Raw genomic sequence first — 18,022 nt, forward strand, 5'->3', positions numbered from 1 at the left:
TAATAGCTTTAATAATAATTCATTATATTTAATTCATACAAATAACAGGGTTCATACACATTTTAACCAATACTTTTCCATAACTTTTCCATGACTTTTCGGCACATTTCCATGACTATGTATTCCTGAAAATGTCAGTCGACATTAGAGCTGACACAGAAGCCGCATCAAACTGGCATTAGCCTACTATATTTACACTTCATTTACAATTGCATAAATAAAGCTATTCAATATTTAAATGAAATTATTTATAATTTTAACGTTTTAATTAAAAGATACTTTAAATATGAAACTAAAACCACCAGTAGGTGGCAGCAAGTCACTGTCTTAATAAGCGAGTTGTTGGAGTAATTTCAACCGATTTGTTCAAACAGCTGATTCATTCAGAAAAACAAGTGATTGTTCATTGAATCATTGATTCGTTCAAAACGCGGATTTCATTCAATAAATAAAAAAAAATCATCGCTGTCTGTTGGACCATGGCTAGTCTCAGCCTCAGACGTCACGCCCACGGAACGTTGGCTAAACGTCTGATGCATATGGCAAACTTTTCTGGAAACACTTCAGGAGTTTCGAAGTCGCGACCTGATTGGTTGAATTCTACAGGATGTCCGCGAGACGTGTGTGTCGCGTTCTTTAACGGTCCGTCTGGAAACAAATGCCGTGACGCCAAAACCCCTCCTGGAAGAAGAAAGCCGTTGTGTTTACAACTGAGACAAATGAGCGCTTACCAGGATCAACTAAACGCTGGATTTTCAAAAGTATGTGAAGTTTGCGGCTCCATTGTTGCAGTAAACTTGCACAATGTTCTTGAATGATAATTTATTAAATGCATGCTGGTCTGTTATTGTAGGGACATCGACATTATATTGGCACGCCCCTAAACATGAAGCGGAACAAAACGAACTGTGATTGGTTGCGTTATATGTCAGTCAAACGTCCTCTTGGCCAAGAAAAGCTGCGAAAGAGTCCAGACCTTCTGCCGTCAGTCTGAAGGTCTGGCTACGCGAGACTAGACCACGGCTTCATTACGAAATTCTCGTCGGCGATATAAAGTGAGAATTGACAATATTGTGTCCAAAAAGTAACTCACAATGTTAACTTTATTGTTAATTTAACTGTTGTATGAAATAAATAGCACATTTGCAATTATATGCAAAGGAAAACGGCACTCTTGCTCATGTGATATTCTAATATAACAACATAATATGATATAAATATAAGACAAAAACTCATTTGGGCACATCTATAACTGCACTGACACATCACGCAGTGAAAGCAAGCATGAGAGACAAACGCGATGTCAGCTCGCACTCGCAGTGCCTCGTACATAGTTAAAACAATGATTACAATATCATCATAGTTCATAGACAATATCGCACACTCCTAAGCACATAAAGAATGAACTTACAACTGAACTGACATTTTACTCGTTTTCTTCCCTCCTCTCGCGTGCAGGAGACAGACGTAAGTTAGGCTAATATAGGCCTACTGCGTATCGTTTCACATGCGGCCAGAGCTTTCCGCTACATTCTCGACCCACCGGTGCTTGCAAAACTTTAGCATGCTCGTGCCACTTTCCTGGCATTTCAATAAAATTTCTGTCAGCACCGACTTCACCTCAGGCAACATCGCAACAAGTGAGTGAATCGGATTCGTAAGTGAACTGAACGTTATGCCGCCCGAATATAAGAGAATATAACGAGAAATATATTTTTTATTAAACAGTTTTTGTATTAATCACATATTAGGCTGTGTTAAAAAAAAAATTCCATGACTTTTCCAAAACTTTCTGGGTCTGTTTATTTTTTCAAAACCTTTCCAGGCCTGGAATTTGCATTTTTCAAATTCCATAACTTTTCCAGGTTTTTTCAAAATGTACGAACCCTGAAATAAATATGTCTGCTGCTTGAAAGAATAAAGAATGATGATATTTTTGAGATATGTTGTCACCAGTATTTATTTGTTATTTTTTAATCCAACCAACTCCAAAACGTTTTGAGCTGTATGTATTTTTATCTTAATTTTCGTATATGTAAAAAAAAAAAAAAGATTCTGCATGAATACAAAAAAGCATACACTCCTGTTATTTTTTTATTAAATCTGTTTTTTACCTGTTTACAGATAATTACTTTGAATAGAGCTAAATAAATATAATACTATATATCATAAACATTTTAATGGTGTTTTTGTTATGTGACTAACAACTAACAACTATAGATGATAATAACAAAGTACAGAAACAACATGTTTATTTTGGGACGGTTGACATTCACTTTAGGACGGTTCAAATCGTTTTTTTCAGGACGGGTCCAAGGACGGAGGTGAAAAAAGTTAGTCTGGAGCCCTGTCCTATATACACCAAACTTTCCAGTCTTGTACCTAGTTATATTATGAAGACATTTACAGAGGGATTTGTATTACTCCTAGTCTGATTTATATAACATTTTATTCCAAAAAACATGGCGAAAATCATTTTTTTAAGGCTATTGACAGTATTTTCTGATTTACAGGATAATAAAAGTCGATATCCATAAATCCCTCTGTAATTTTTTCCCCATCTAATATGTGAACACAATGAAAAATATATTTTTAACCTGGCTTTATCCAATACACAGATTTCGTTTTTTTAAATATATGCAAATTAGCGCATATTTAATTAGATATAGCCTAATTTGCATATTTAAACATTAAATTACAGAAAACTTGTAATATATTTTATATTTTAAAATATATTTCTCATCTTAATGTAGGTAATCAACTGTGAAAGTTTCATGGTGATATCTGCTAGTTAAAAATTGTACCCTATTCATCTGTAGTGTCTCGCCTTAACACTGAAGTTTTTGCTGTGTAGATAACTAAATAGTATGACGACCTATTTACACGGAGGTTAATATTATTTCAGGCCTGTGTTGTCAAATAAATCTACAAAATACAACTGTAGATACATCTATGTCAATCCCTTTTGTCGGGTTGCCTATATTTCATCAACAACACATAACTCATGAGCTATCCATTAGATTGGTTAAAGGTCCCGTTGCATGCGATTCCATGTTTCAAACTTTAGTTAGTGTGTAATGTTGTTGTTAGAGTATAAATAATATCTGAAAAATTATAACGCTCAAAGTTCAATGCCAAACGAGATATTTTATTTAACAGAAGTTGACTACAAAAAACGGCTCGATTGGACTACACCCCTCTACATCCTTCATTAGTGACATCACCAGAACCGTGTTTAGACTAAACTCCGCCCACAGGAACACAGGCGTATTGATGGCAAAATGTCAACAGACGGTTGATGTTTATCTATAATCGAATACCGCAAAAGTTTAATTCGAAGTTGTTAGTTTGCTCTGTCCATTTCACCACGGACTGTTTTTATAACCTGGGATAATATCAAGCAGACTTCTCTCAGCGTTTCATACTGACGAAGGGGACAATTTCATCTATATTCCAGCAAGCGGTAAGTACAAGTAGTGATTTAATATGGAAGTAGCGATCAACTTCACATCGTTTCTCTTAGTAGGATGAAAATAATCTAACTTAAACTATGATTAAAGGGATAGTTCGCCCAAAAATGATATTTAGCCCATAATTTACTCACCCTCAAGCCGTTCGAGATGTATATGTCAATCTTTTTTCAGACGAACACATTTTCAGTTATTTTAGAAAATGTCTTAGATGTTTCAGTGGTTATAATGTGAAGCAATGGGGTCCAGCTCGTTGAAGTCCGCAAATGAGCATGCATCCTCCACAAAAGTAATCCATCCGGCTCCAGGGGGATAAACGAAGGCCTTCTGAGGGTAATCCGTGCGGTTTTGTCGTAAAAATATACATATTTAAAACTTTATAAACGAAAATAACTGGCTTCCGGTCGCGGTCGACGCGCGTTCATGGAGATGGATGCTGGCATATGGCGTAGGAAGCGTCGTGACGTAGAACGAACGTAGAGTTTTGTTTTGCTCTGCTCTCTGGCTGCACTGTCACGTTCGTTCTACGTCACGACGCTTCCATCTCCGTGAACGCGCGCCGACCGCCACCGGAAGCCAGTTATTTTCGTTTATAAAGTTTTAAATATGTATATTTTTACGACAAAACCGCACGGATTACCCTCAGAAGGCCTTAGTTTATCTCCCTGGAGCCGGATGGATTACTTTTGTGGAGGATGCGTGCACATTTGCGGACTTCAACGAGCTGGACCCCATAGCCTCACACTATAACCACTGAAACATCTAAGACATTTTCTAAAATAACTGAAAATGTGTTCGTCTGAAAAAAGATTGACATATGCATCTCGAACGGCTTGAGGGTGAGTAAATCATGGGCTAAATATCATTTTTGGGCGAACTATCCCTTTAATATACAGAAAGCGATCACAGAACAATCCCTTTCCAAACGGCCAAGCTGTGACACACAGCGCGAGTTTATCTGGACACTTGCCAACACTCGTTATGAAATCAATGACGCTGTTACACTGCACAACGAAGCTCTTACTGTATTTATATGCCTCATGTTTGCATTGGTGAAATCATTAGTGAGTGCAGAAACTGCGTTGCAATGATAAGATCTTTCACGCGATCGACAGGCTGTCATCTGCTCAATGCTCATCATCACTGCAATTTTCTATGTGATTGAAATAGATCTAAATACTTAAAAAACTTCTCACGATTCGTTAATCCCGATAGCTGTAATAGTAAAAACGTATAATAGCTGTAATAGTAAAAGTTTTCCAGATAGTTCCACATGTAATACCAGATATTTCATATGCAAGCATGTCAGCCAATCACAGCAGAGGGCATTTACACTGAAGTCTCTCAGCAGACACGCCCCTTCAAACAGAGTGTTCAAACCAGGGAATGAAATCAGGCTAGGAAACATGCCTTTTATTTCTAAATTATAACAATTTTTGATCTAAAAAACATACTAACATTATAAGGGCACCCCTGGAAACATGATAAAATAATAAAAATAATCCATGGAATGGGACCTTTAATCACAGATAGCTCACTCGCTCCTTCTAGCTAATGTGACCTTCTCCACCACTTAAGTTGAAACGATTGTCATTTAACAATGCATCTAGTCAATTTGTTCAAATATTTTTTGTTTGAGAACTTAAGTATGATTATTTTGCATATTATTTGTATAAATATACACAAATTGTATATTTGTGCACCACAGCTCCTATGTACAAATCTGTGAAACAACCAATCAGAGCAAAGCTCAACATTATTATTCATGACCCTTCTAAATAAGGTAATAACAGCCCATTTCATTCTTGGGACAAATCCTAGGGTTGTAAATGGACATGTAAAACCGTATCTGGAGAATTTTTGCCCTTACCTAAGCCACACACCTTCTATGTAGATATCAGAGAACAAATTTTATATATATATATATATATATATATAATATATATTATTATATATGTAATATTATATATGTTATATATATATAACCTAACCCCTAAATATATATAAATATTTCCTTGTTGATCTAATTTGGTACAAATGTTAGTTGAGGTTTCTAGAACCAGTCAGTTTAATTTTCCTGACTATTTTTTACAGTTTTACATTTTTATAACAGTTTTTTTTTTTCAATCAATTTTACACATTTCTGCATCTAAAGGTAAATCAAAAACAATATATTGTTTTTAATGATCCATAATAGTACACAAAGACCTACTCCAGTTTTTTTTTTTAAATGTTGAGCAAAAGGCTGTATATCTTACCTCAGCTGTGAGATGTAGGACAGACACTGAAGGAAACTCTTCACTTCACTCTCTTCCTCTGAACATCCTCTCAGCTCTACTGGTTTCTTCTCTGTCTGGAGTTTCAGCACTTCCAGGAGGACGGAGGTCTTTCTCTGTGAGAGATCTATGATCCAGACAGCAGGTAACTGGAAAACTGACTGTAATGCTGGAAGGAAACTCCTGCCTGTTTGAGTCTCATAGTTCTTCACATGTGAGCAAAGATCCAGCAGGAAATCACTCTGTTTAATTATTTCAGTCTTTTGATTAGGAAAAGATGAGTAGGTGTAGACTGATGATAACAGTTTCAGCATCTGCTCTCCTGTCTGTGTCTCAGTCTCTGCTGGTTTACTGAAGAGTCTCAGAAGAAATCTGTTTTGAACACTTTCATTCAGATTAGAGAATCTGTAATAAAATGGAAATGTGAAATGTGAATAAATAGAAATATCACAGAACTTATTATAGCTATGACGTGACTTAATAATACAAATTAAAATAATGTGTTGTTTGTTTCCTGTTTTCAGCTCATATTGTTGTAAACAATTAAAAAAAAACATTAAATTAGTCATTAAATACTGACAGAGTAATTAACATTTTACATTTACATTACATTTGATCATTCAGCAGACACTTTTATCCAAAGCAACTTACAAACGCGGAGAGCAATAGAAGCAGTGAAACTAACAATAAGTCAACAATATGTAAGTGTTGTGATGATTTCCAGTTTAGTCTAATACATCTAGTCTAATACATCTAGTCTAACACATCTAGTCAGTATGTGTAATTTTTTATTTTTTTAAATAGATACAGAGTAGAAGCATAGGCGTAATTTGCGGGCGGGACGGGTGGGACATGTCCCCACCACTTTTTGCTAAGGTCGATATTGTCACCACCACTTTTGAAACATCTCGCGGCACGAATGTACCAATACAAATAAATAACATCTCCAGTTAACTAGCAGAGCATTCATTTAGTTAGTTTGTTAAATAAGAGGCGATCTAGCGCTGAAATGTGTTGTTTTTTTAAATAAAGTGATCAAAGTGCTCATTGCCACTGCGATCAGTGGCGCGGATACTGTGTTCTCTTGTGGCTCGCGCACAGTCTTCACTCGGACGCGCGCTTCAATCCGTTGTGGAGAGTGGACTCTCTATTCATTCTGGTGAAATTACAAAACAAAACACACAAATGTTTCCCTGCCTGATATACAACCACTGATAAACATAATCGGTTTAGATGAGAGAGAAAAAAAACCCTATACGAGTGCTCTGACACGCTTGGCAAAAGTTATGCCACTATATCATTTAAATATACGCTTAAAAGATTCGGATCTATGTATTCATTCATGTGAAAATTCTCACCACTAACAACATTTATTAGACCTCATTAAATGACAAATTAAACCCAAGGTACTATTTAAATCAAATGCTGGACATCGTAATGTTATTGTACATACATCTGATTTATGATTTAGCATTGTGTTAGCAATGCCCCCCCATCCCACCCACTTTTTAAAACAAAGTTACGCCACTGAGTAGAAGAGAATAGAAAAGAAAGTGTTAGTATTAATGGATCAAATGTTGCTGAAAAAGATGCGTCTTCCTCCGTTTCTTGAAAATGGCTACGGACTCGGCAACGCGGGTTGAGTTCGGCAGGTCATTCCTCCAGCAGGGAACAGTCAAGGAAAAGGTCAGTGAAAGTGATTTTGGGCCTCTCTGAGATGCACCACAAGTCGACGTTCATTTGCAGAATGCAAGTTTCTGGATGGCACGTAAGTCTGGAGTAATGAGTTTAGGTAAAAGGGAGCAGAGCCAGTAGTTGTTCTGTAGGCAATACTACTTCGTCATCTTTATCGGACGGATCTGTCGCGTGCATCCTGTCACGTAAACTGCCCTGTCAATCATCTTGTCACAGTTAAAATCCTCTATTAAATCGAATACCGTTTCGGAGAGAAATGTAGTAGCACGTTCATCTGCCAGTGGGTCTTTCATGGAGACTGTCCTCATGTGTTTGCAATTTGAATATAATAATGCATTTAAAAGTTTGTGCGCTTCACCAACGGACGTCGCTCAAATGCCTCTGGGCGCAATTGGATAGACCCAAAACCAATCAGAGCGATCGTCATCGTGTAAAGCCCGCCCCAACATTTCTGATTGGTGGCTTGATTTCGACGGATTAGAAATGGGCTTGAATGAGCTCTTTGTCAGACTACTTGCAGAGTAGGGCTGGTCCGAATACCACTTTTTGAGCTTCGAAGCTTCGGTAGTAATTGAACATCGAATATTCTAAGCTTCGGAGAAGGGGCTGAACACATTTTTCTCTCTAATAAAGGCAGGAATCTCTATGTGTCTGTATGTCCGTTTGCATTTTGATTATTTCGAGAACCGTTCATCCAATAAACTTCACAAGGAAGTGCAGTGTTGCATTTGGTGCAATATAGATGGACACCGACACGCGAGACGCGACACATTCAGAATTAATAAATGTTTAGTAAACTACAGAACAGCGCGAGCGGGAAGCGGCGCACCTCACGCAGGCAGGGCTTATATGCTCTGAGAACGGACACTGCACTAGTGATATAAAACGCACACACACAGGTCTGTTAAATTAAGCAATACTTTTAAGGTAGTCTAATATTTTTCTGACTAACAAATTACTGACACAGTAAAGGGTAGATTTATATAAAGATAAACGAAATTGAAATAAAGATAAACGAAATTGAAATAAAGATAAAACGAAATTGAAATAAAGAAAAAACGAAATTGAAATAAAGAAAAAAAGAAATTGAAAAAAAAGAAAAAAAAAGAAATTGAAATAAAGAAAAACGAAATTGAAATAAAGAAAAATGAAATTTAAATAAAGAAAAACTAAATTAAGTTAAATTAAAAACGAGATTAATTTAGATTGATAATAACGGGTAAAAAGGCTAATACATTTTGTTTCTATTATTCTATTTTCCACAATGTCAAAGCAACGCGCTTAACCTAAAACACAAGCTCAGGCATGCACTTCGGTCCATTCAAACTCCTCTGTTCTGCGCTCTAGCCAGAGAACACTCCCGTTGCTGGAACACTCGAATTTCCAGCTACGCTGCTATCCCGCTAAATCGCGTTTCACAGGTTCCTTGATTGTCACTTATTCTCAACAAGCTTTGCTCGCCATGCTTTGTGTCGCCAGCCTTATTCAAGCGCGAATGAGAACCGTTTCGCGATGGATATCAGGTGTGCAAAATAAATAAATAAATAAATATTCGAATGTCACATTTTCAAATCGCATACCAACCCACCGAACAAATATTCTAATATTCGGGTCCAGCCCTACTGCAGAGCAAATCTAAATTTGCTGGAAGTTGTCTGGGTTTTCCCAGACTAATAGGAAGGGCCTGATCCTCCTAATGTGCCAAATCTGCAGGATCAGCCAGTTCTAGCAATGAACTTTATAATGAATCCATTTTTCTCAAATATATTTTAAAAGTATTTACCATCTTACTTTTTTTTTACTAAAGTCTTAAAGTGTTTAAATATTGAACAACATTATGTGCCCTGAAATGATCAACTTACATTTGAGACTATTTTTCTAAATCTCAGCAAAACAATCAAATCTATTCAATTTATCAATTATAAACTACTCCAAATCATTTTATCTATTTTCTATGCTGTGTAAAGTTGTTAATATCTCAATGATTTGTATTAAAATACTACATTACATAGCCTACAGTTATATTCAGAGAAGAGCATTTCTATTATTTTGACTATACCAGACAATGGAAAAAACTGCTAAAACCAAACAATTAATGGAGAAAAATGAACTTTCAGAATGTAAGTGACAAATTCTTTACCTTTTATTTTGTTCAACTTATTGATTAATAAATGAATAATTGTGTGTCTGATTGGTCCAGTCGGCACATATGAATAGACATTTCACAGAACTCTGAAAGGTCTCACACACACACACACACCGAATGAGAAGCACAGTGATGGGTCTTTAAAATTGAATCACATTGTTTTCTATGAGTGTACGAACACCGGCAGCGTCACTCGATGTCTGTCCGCGGCGCACAGATAAAACACTGTTCATAATCCTGACGCACCACAGAACATAGTTTTTAATTAAATTACATTAAATTTGTCCAGAATTGTTGTTAATGTACATACTGACTTCACCCTGTGCAGGGAGGACTTCACCCTTCACCCCTAGGATACATTTAGTTTTACTTTCATAGTTTTACAGCTTGAATAAAGTCTGAACATGAATAAAGCCTAAACATATTGGAAAAATATATAATAAACGTAACCCCATCTAATCTTTCATCTTCCCCTGTTGCGCCATTGCTTATTATTAAACTAAAGTATAGAATATTAATTTCATTGAAAGAAAAAAGTTTGGTTACTTTTACAATCTTTTACTGTATATAATGTAAATCTGTTATAGTTTGGTTGACTTCGAAATTGAGCTTCCAGGCATACAATGTGTGCAGATTCAAACAGATTCAGATACAGTGAAGTGAAACTGATTGAGAAGTAGGTACAGTAAGTGAATATCCAAAAGTTCAGGTACCTCAGCTGTGAGATGTAGGACAGACACTGAAGGAAACTCTTCACTTCACTCTCTTCCTCTGGACATCCTCTCAGCTCTACTGGTTTCTTCTCTGTCTGGAGTTTCAGCACTTCCAGGAGGACGGAGGTCTTTCTCTGTGAGAGATCTATGATCCAGACATCAGGTAACTGGAAAACTGACTGTAATGCTGGAAGGAAACTCCTGCCTGTTAGAGTCTCATAGTTCTTCACATGTGAGCAAAGATCCAGCAGGAAATCACACAGTTCTGGGTTGTTAAAGGAGCAACTGCACTGAGATGCTTTATGGAAGAATTCACTAAAGAATGTGATTTGCTTCAGTGGTTCTTTCCAAATCTTTAATCTGCAACACAGAAATCATATATCAATAATAATAATACAAAATTTAAATTATAACAATTAAGCAAATTAATAAAGAAATACATTACTATGGCAATAATTCTATTGTACTGTAAAATAAAGACATTTATTAATAATAATAATAATAATGATAATAATAATAATACAATTTAAATGTACAGAACATCAGTAAAAGTAAAACACTAATATTTATGTCTTAATTTCTTTGCTTTCAAATGTTAAACTTTAATTTTTGTGAAGACCTTAGAGCTTCTCTTTAGTTCATAACAAATCTCATTGCAGAAGGTTGAAACATGTTGCCTTTTTAAACGCATGTTACAAGCGACCCAAACTTACAGCACTAGCAGAGAAGAGTTTGTGTGAAGACGATTTTTACTGACAACAGACTCTTGACAAGTGTTAAAAGTTGAGATGAAATGGAAGTTATAGCCTCCTGTGTGGACGTCAAGAAGTATATAGTTTAAAAGGCTAACACAGAGGCCACCTTTATTCGCAATTGTTTTTGAGTCCTTAAAAAAATACAATAGTGTGAATCTTATTTCAGCAAATGACCTCTCATTGTTGCATCTATCCCCAGCCAGTTGTGGGGTATTGTAACAACTGTACTCTGTGTATTTGACATTAACTCACACAATCTGTGATTGTTTTGTATATGTCCAAGTGAGTTATATGTGTAGCAGACAAATGTGGCTGCCATGTATCAGAGATGAGAGATCTAGCACAAACAGCGGCTGAGTTACAGATGCTCAAACATAAGGTGTTACTTTCATCCCCGGTCTCCCCTATACAAAATATTTAGGCCAACATAGAAAACTCTCCAGATGCAGATATTTTCACTCGCTAGTGGGCATCATTGTTCGTTTCCACGGCAACATTGAACTTCCGTGCTTCTCGTTCCCTTAAATTCAGCACAGTCATTAACTTGGTTCATTACAATAGAAGCTGTTCGCCCCGGGATGAGTCGAATGATAGGCTTTATCTTATAACTATATGCCACATATCAAGATTACCGGATTCATAATTTGTTTTGGTTTATTATCAAATGGCGAATTCCAAAATAATTTGGGTGCATCAGGCTTGCAACAATATAATAAGGTAATTACGAATAAGTAAATAAATACAAACGAGGAGGGCAGTGGGTGCACTCAAAAAAAAAATTGTCTAAAAATAAGATTTATGTATTTGAATTGCATAACAAATTTCCATGCATTTGGTTTACATAGTTTTAACATAAACCAATCAATACTCCTGAATGTGATTCATATTTTTAAGTCATACATAAATGAAACAGATAAGATTTATGTAATTGTATTAATAAACTGAATGTGATTTATATTTGTCAGTCATACGTAAATGAAACAGGTAAGATTTACAGTGAGGAAAATAAGTATTTGAACACCCTGCTATTTTGCAAGTTCTCCCACTTGGAAATCATGGAGGGGTCTGAAATTGTCATCGTAGGTGCATGTCCACTGTGAGAGACATAATCTAAAAAAGAAAATCCAGAAATCACAATGTATGATTTTTTAACTATTTATTTGTATGATACAGCTGCAAATAAGTATTTGAACACCTGAGAAAATCAATGTTAATATTTGGTACAGTAGCCTTTGTTTGCAATTACAGAGGTCAAACGTTTCCTGTAGTTTTTCACCAGGTTTGCACACACTGCAGGAGGGATTTTGGCCCACTCCTCCACACAGATCTTCTCTAGATCAGTCAGGTTTCTGGGCTGTCGCTGAGAAACACAGAGTTTGAGCTCCCTCCAAAGATTCTCTATTGGGTTTAGGTCTGGAGACTGGCTAGGCCACGCCAGAACCTTGATATGCTTCTTACAGAGCCACTCCTTGGTTATCCTGGCTGTGTGCTTCGGGTCATTGTCATGTTGGAAGACCCAGCCTCGACCTATCTTCAATGCTCTAACTGAGGGAAGGAGGTTGTTCCCCAAAATCTCGCAATACATGGCCCCGGTCATCCTCTCCTTAATACAGTGCAGTCGCCCTGTCCCATGTGCAGAAAAACACCCCCAAAGCATGATGCTACCACCCCCATGCTTCACAGTAGGGATGGTGTTCTTGGGATGGTACTCATCATTCTTCTTCCTCCAAACACGTTTAGTGGAATTATGACCAAAAAGTTCTATTTTGGTCTCATCTGACCACATGACTTTCTCCCATGACTCCTCTGGATCATCCAAATGGTCATTGGCAAACTTAAGAGGGGCCTTGACATGTGCTGGTTTAAGCAGGGGAACCTTCCGTGCCATGCATGATTTCAAACCATGATGTCTTAGTGTATTACCAACAGTAACCTTGGAAACGGTGGTCCCAGCTCTTTTCAGGTCATTGACCAGCTCCTCCCGTGTAGTTCTGGGCTGATTTCTCACCTTTCTTAGGATCATTGAGACCCCACGAGGTGAGATCTTGCATGGAGCCCCAGTCCGAGGGAGATTGACAGTCATGTTTAGCTTCTTCCATTTTCTAATGATTGCTCCAACAGTGGACCTTTTTTCACCAAGCTGCTTGGCAATTTCCCCGTAGCCCTTTCCAGCCTTGTGGAGGTGTACAATTTTGTCTCTAGTGTCTTTGGACAGCTCTTTGGTCTTGGCCATGTTAGTAGTTGGATTCTTACTGATTGTATGGGGTGGACAGGTGTCTTTATGCAGCTAACGACCTCAAACAGGTGCATCTAATTTAGGATAATAAATGGAGTGGAGGTGGACATTTTAAAGGCAGACTAACAGGTCTTTGAGGGTCAGAATTCTAGCTGATAGACAGGTGTTCAAATACTTATTTGCAGCTGTATCATACAAATAAATAGTTAAAAAATCATATATTGTGATTTCTGGATTTTTTTATTTAGATTATGTCTCTCACAGTGGACATGCACCTACGATGACAATTTCAGACCCCTCCATGATTTCCAAGTGGGAGAACTTGCAAAATAGCAGGGTGTTCAAATACTTATTTTCCTCACTGTATGTAATAGTACACAGAAAAACGCCCATGTTAAATTAACACTGCTCAGTGTTCATATGTGTGCACACTACAGAGTTAAAGCGGTGTTGAAGTTAATGAGATAATTAAGTGATGATTGAGCATTAATTATGAACACATGCTGTTAACAAGCAGAATCACTGAAGGAAAGAGAAACACAAGAACTACAACTGACTTCAGCCACAGCCTTAGATGAAATCAACTGAAGAGAAAAGAAGACATTAAATCTGTGAAGATCTCAGCAGAGGAGGATTAAACAACTCCACAAACAGCATTACCAGCTTCACTTATTACTAACCAGACTGACTTTATTTAATTTCCGTTTTAATGAAATCAATAGTTGAATTTTAAAGTCACCATGATGGTGGTTAGCGTTTGCTTTAGTTGGGCTCTTGACCATTGACTCTGTAATATAACATTTTCTCTGGTTGCTATAATTATGTGTTTAAAAACACGTTTGTTGCAGCAAAAAAGCCAAGAGAAAATGAGATCAGGTGATGTTGGCTGTTTATTGATGATGATGATGACGACAAAGTCATCTTGTTCAGTGTCTAATGCTTTTTAATATTGTTTTGTTCATAACAGAAGCCATTTGATTTTACAGCATGAAATCTAACAGTGTTGTTTATCAAACAATATACTTTTTTTTAGGGATGTCCCGATCCGATCTCGTGATCGGAAATCGGGCCCGATCACGTGTTTTCAGACTGATCGGAATCGGACGTTACCTCCCGATCAGGACTCGGATATATATGTATATATATTCTCATAATTTTTTAACACATATATAGTTATGCGGTGGCACAGAGTTACGCTGGTTTCACACTGCACGCGTTAGTAGAGCATAAGCAGCGCAGGAGCAGTGCGTATGGTGAGCAGGAGCAGGACACGCACGTTTTGCTTTCACACTGGCAGCGTTTGTCACGCGCGACTGAACCGCGGGTTGTGTAGGCTACAGACAGAGTACTCTATAATGGATAAGTTGGCATTGCTTTTTTTCGTTTTCAAATACATTTAAGAGAAAAGACTTGTCAAGAAGCTTATTTTATTAATAATTTCATATAACTTTTGGTTCATCTTTGTTTTTATTGTTATGGTAACAAGTTTGTTTTTGGACATTTGTTTTCTTTTTAAATTGCTGTTGGTCATTTGATTGACTGTTTAAAACACAATAGATATCATCAATGCACTTTTTGGATAAAACTGCGGTGTATTTTGGCCATGATCAATGTGTTGTCACTTTAATTCAGCAAAAGCGGCGCAGCAAAAATAGACTCGGCGCCGAAACGATTGCGGCACTGCTGCTCTGCTCTGCTATACGCACTGCCGCGCCACCTCTGCGCGCGGTGTGAATGCTCTAAAGCCTGGTTTAATCTGTTAACATGGGCGGCGAAAAAAATACGCGCTGCACGCTCTGCTAACAGTGCAGTGTGAAACCGGCGTAAGAGTTAGGAGTGCAGTTCCTAAAAGCACATTACTGGCTTTGCAAACACTGTAGCACTTTTATTTTTTATTTGTTTACATGCCTGCTGGGTATTTTAAGTTGAGGTGCTATTTGTTTATATATTATACTTTTTTTTATATTTGCTGTTGCACTAAAGTCCAAAAGTGAAGAATTTATTTATTACTTGATTGTTCAAGCTACCTCACAGAAGTGCTCTGTTTGTTAACAGAGTTGTTGAATGTTAAAATAAGGTGAATTAAATAAAAAATAAGGAACATCCTGGATCTGTTTTTTCGCTCTTCTTTATTCTTTTTTTTATGTATTAAGTATCGGATCGGGACTCGGTATCGGCAGATACTCAAAATCAAATGACTCGGACTCGAGGGCAAAAAAACCTGATCGGGACATCCCTACTTTATTTTTTTTTTTTTATAGTTAGTGCACAAAAACCTTTCATCTATGGCATTACTTAGACTCGCACAGACATCAAGAAACAGCATATGAATCTCAACAATGGTGACAAAAGATCCTGATGCATAATTTATTAATGCCGCAATGCATGCTGGGAGATATGGGTGAGTTTTGATTGGTGGTACCCAGCATGCACTGCAGTATGAAGCATTTCATTGATTGTCACCATTGTTGAGAGTCATACACTGATTCTTGATGTCTAAGTAATAATGTAGAAAAAGAGAAAGTTTAATGCACTAAATGTTTTTAAAATTCTTTATATTATTTGATTAACTGTTGGATCTAATGCTGTCAGGTCACACAGCTACTATAATAAATAAAACAAAATCACATAACCCCAATAATCAAAGCATTAGACACTGAAAAAGATAAGTGAGTAAGGCCACAATATGATGGTTATACCTTCATCAATAAACAGCCAACATCACCTGATCCCTTTTTCTCTTGGCTTTTTCGCTGCAACAAACGTGTTTTATAAACACATAATTATAGCAGCCAGAGAAAATGTTATATTAAAGAGTCAAGGGTCAAGAGTCCAACTAAAGCAAATGCTAACCACCATCATGGTGACTTTAAAATACAACTATTGATTTCATTAAAACGGAAATTAAATAAAGTCAGTCTGGTTAGTAATAAGTGAAGCTGGTAATGCTGTTTGTGGAGTTGTTTAATCCTCCTCTGCTGAGATCTTCACAGATTTAATGTCTTCTTTTCTCTTCAGTTGATTTCATCTAAGGCTGTGGCTGAAGTCAGTTGTAGTTCTTGTGTTTCTCTTTCCTTCAGTGATTCTGCTTGTTAACAGCAGGTGTTCATAATTAATGCTCAATCATCAGTTAATTATCTCATTAACTTCAACACCGCTTTAACTCTGTAGTGTGCACACATATGAACACTGAGCAGTGTTCATTTAACATGGGCGTTTTTCTGTGTACTATTACATAAATCTTACCTGTTTCATTTACATATGACTGACAAATATAAATCACATTCAGTTTATTAATACAATTACATAAATCTTATCTGTTTCATTTAGATATGACTTAAAAATATGAATCACATTGAGATTGATTGGTTTATGTTAAAACTATGTAATCCAAATGCATGGAAATTTGTTATGCAATTCAAATACATAAATCTTATTTTTAGACAAAATTTTTTTTTTGAGTGTGAAATAAGTAGCCAGGCAACCGTTTCACACACTGCTCCCGATCTGCCTCACATTTAGCTGTTATTTACAATAAAAACTATGGCACTTTAAGTGAAAAAAAGGTGTTCCTCTGTGTTAGCCTTTTAAACTATATAGACTACTTCTCAACGAGCACACAGTTGGCTATAAACGATAACGGCAGCCCCCCACCCATCATTTAATTGTGACTTAAGAAATGATCTTTTGAATAATATTTAATATTTTTCCTTTTTTCTTGCATTTTCCGCTGTGGGCTGTACCATAGCACAGGTATCAACGTTGACGTTGACAGCAGCGCGGATTGATAGAAATGGAAAGAAAATAGTGCCGATTAAAACTGAGGTATGAATTTTGCCCGGAGTGTTTTTTGTGATGTAAATTAATCAAGCTTTGCAACGCATATAATTTTTTCACGTAATAACGCACAGTTTTTAGGCCCCGGAAACTAACCGGGAATACTTTCTTGAAAAACTTCGAGCGGCCAGAACTCTGACCAGGGAGGTTACCACAGAGTGGGTCAGTGTGTATGCACTATAGTGCTGGTAAGGATTGCATACAACTTCATGTCTTAAATGGGCAAACTAACCCTTTAAGTCACAATTTAGCAAAAGTAAAATAAAATAAAAAGGAGAGGAAATGGCAATTATCCATTGATAAAGTAACTGGGGGGAGAAAAAAAAATTTTTTTTTAATGGACAACAGCCCCATAATAAACCATTAATCCGCTGTAGTTTGGACTGCAACGCTATTATTTACCTCATCTGATAAAGGGCTTCTGCATGCAATAGAAAAACTACATGCACTTTCCCAACATTTGTATTATTATTCTTAAAAGTAATGTAAATTAAGTTTGCAACAAGTGTGTTTTTTTTTTTGCTGTGGGTTTACGGGGTGGCCTAGAATAGATGAGCGTTAAATATTGAAATAGGAAATACATTTCAGATTTCAATATTAATAAAAATAAATAAATAAATCTTACACCATTAATTAATTAATTAATTAATTAATTCATCGTAACTGCAGTGTAAATACATTCATGCCATTTCTGAACTGAATTAAACAATCTGTGATAAATTCAAATTTAGATGCAGGTTTTGGGGGTAAAAAGTCATGGCCATTGTAGTCCAAGAGTTGTTGGTTGACTAGTCAAATATCATAATCCTTCCTTAATAAAGTAGGGTTGTAAAGATACACTTGTGTCGCGATTTGGTAAAATACACAATACTGTAATCATGATACCATTTAAAT

General features: G+C 36.6%; 1 protein-coding gene across 3 annotated transcripts in view; it reads right to left on the reverse strand.

Moving 5' to 3' along the window:
• The window catches only part of LOC311291610 (uncharacterized protein), a 121,963-nt gene that overhangs the window by 98,479 nt on the left and 5,462 nt on the right, over positions 1 to 18,022 (reverse strand). For all 3 annotated transcript variants that reach the window (XM_084410735.1, XM_084410734.1, XM_084410736.1), the window contains exons 4-5: positions 10,301 to 10,660; positions 5,729 to 6,151 (exon numbers count right to left, since the gene is read on the reverse strand). In XM_084410735.1, coding sequence (XP_084266861.1) covers positions 5,729 to 6,151; positions 10,301 to 10,660 — 783 coding nt within the window. The remainder of the gene's footprint in view (positions 1 to 5,728; positions 6,152 to 10,300; positions 10,661 to 18,022) is intronic.

This window comes from Rutilus rutilus (assembly GCF_951802725.1).
Source record: "Rutilus rutilus genome assembly, chromosome: 1".
Classification (NCBI taxonomy): domain Eukaryota; kingdom Metazoa; phylum Chordata; class Actinopteri; order Cypriniformes; family Leuciscidae; genus Rutilus; species Rutilus rutilus.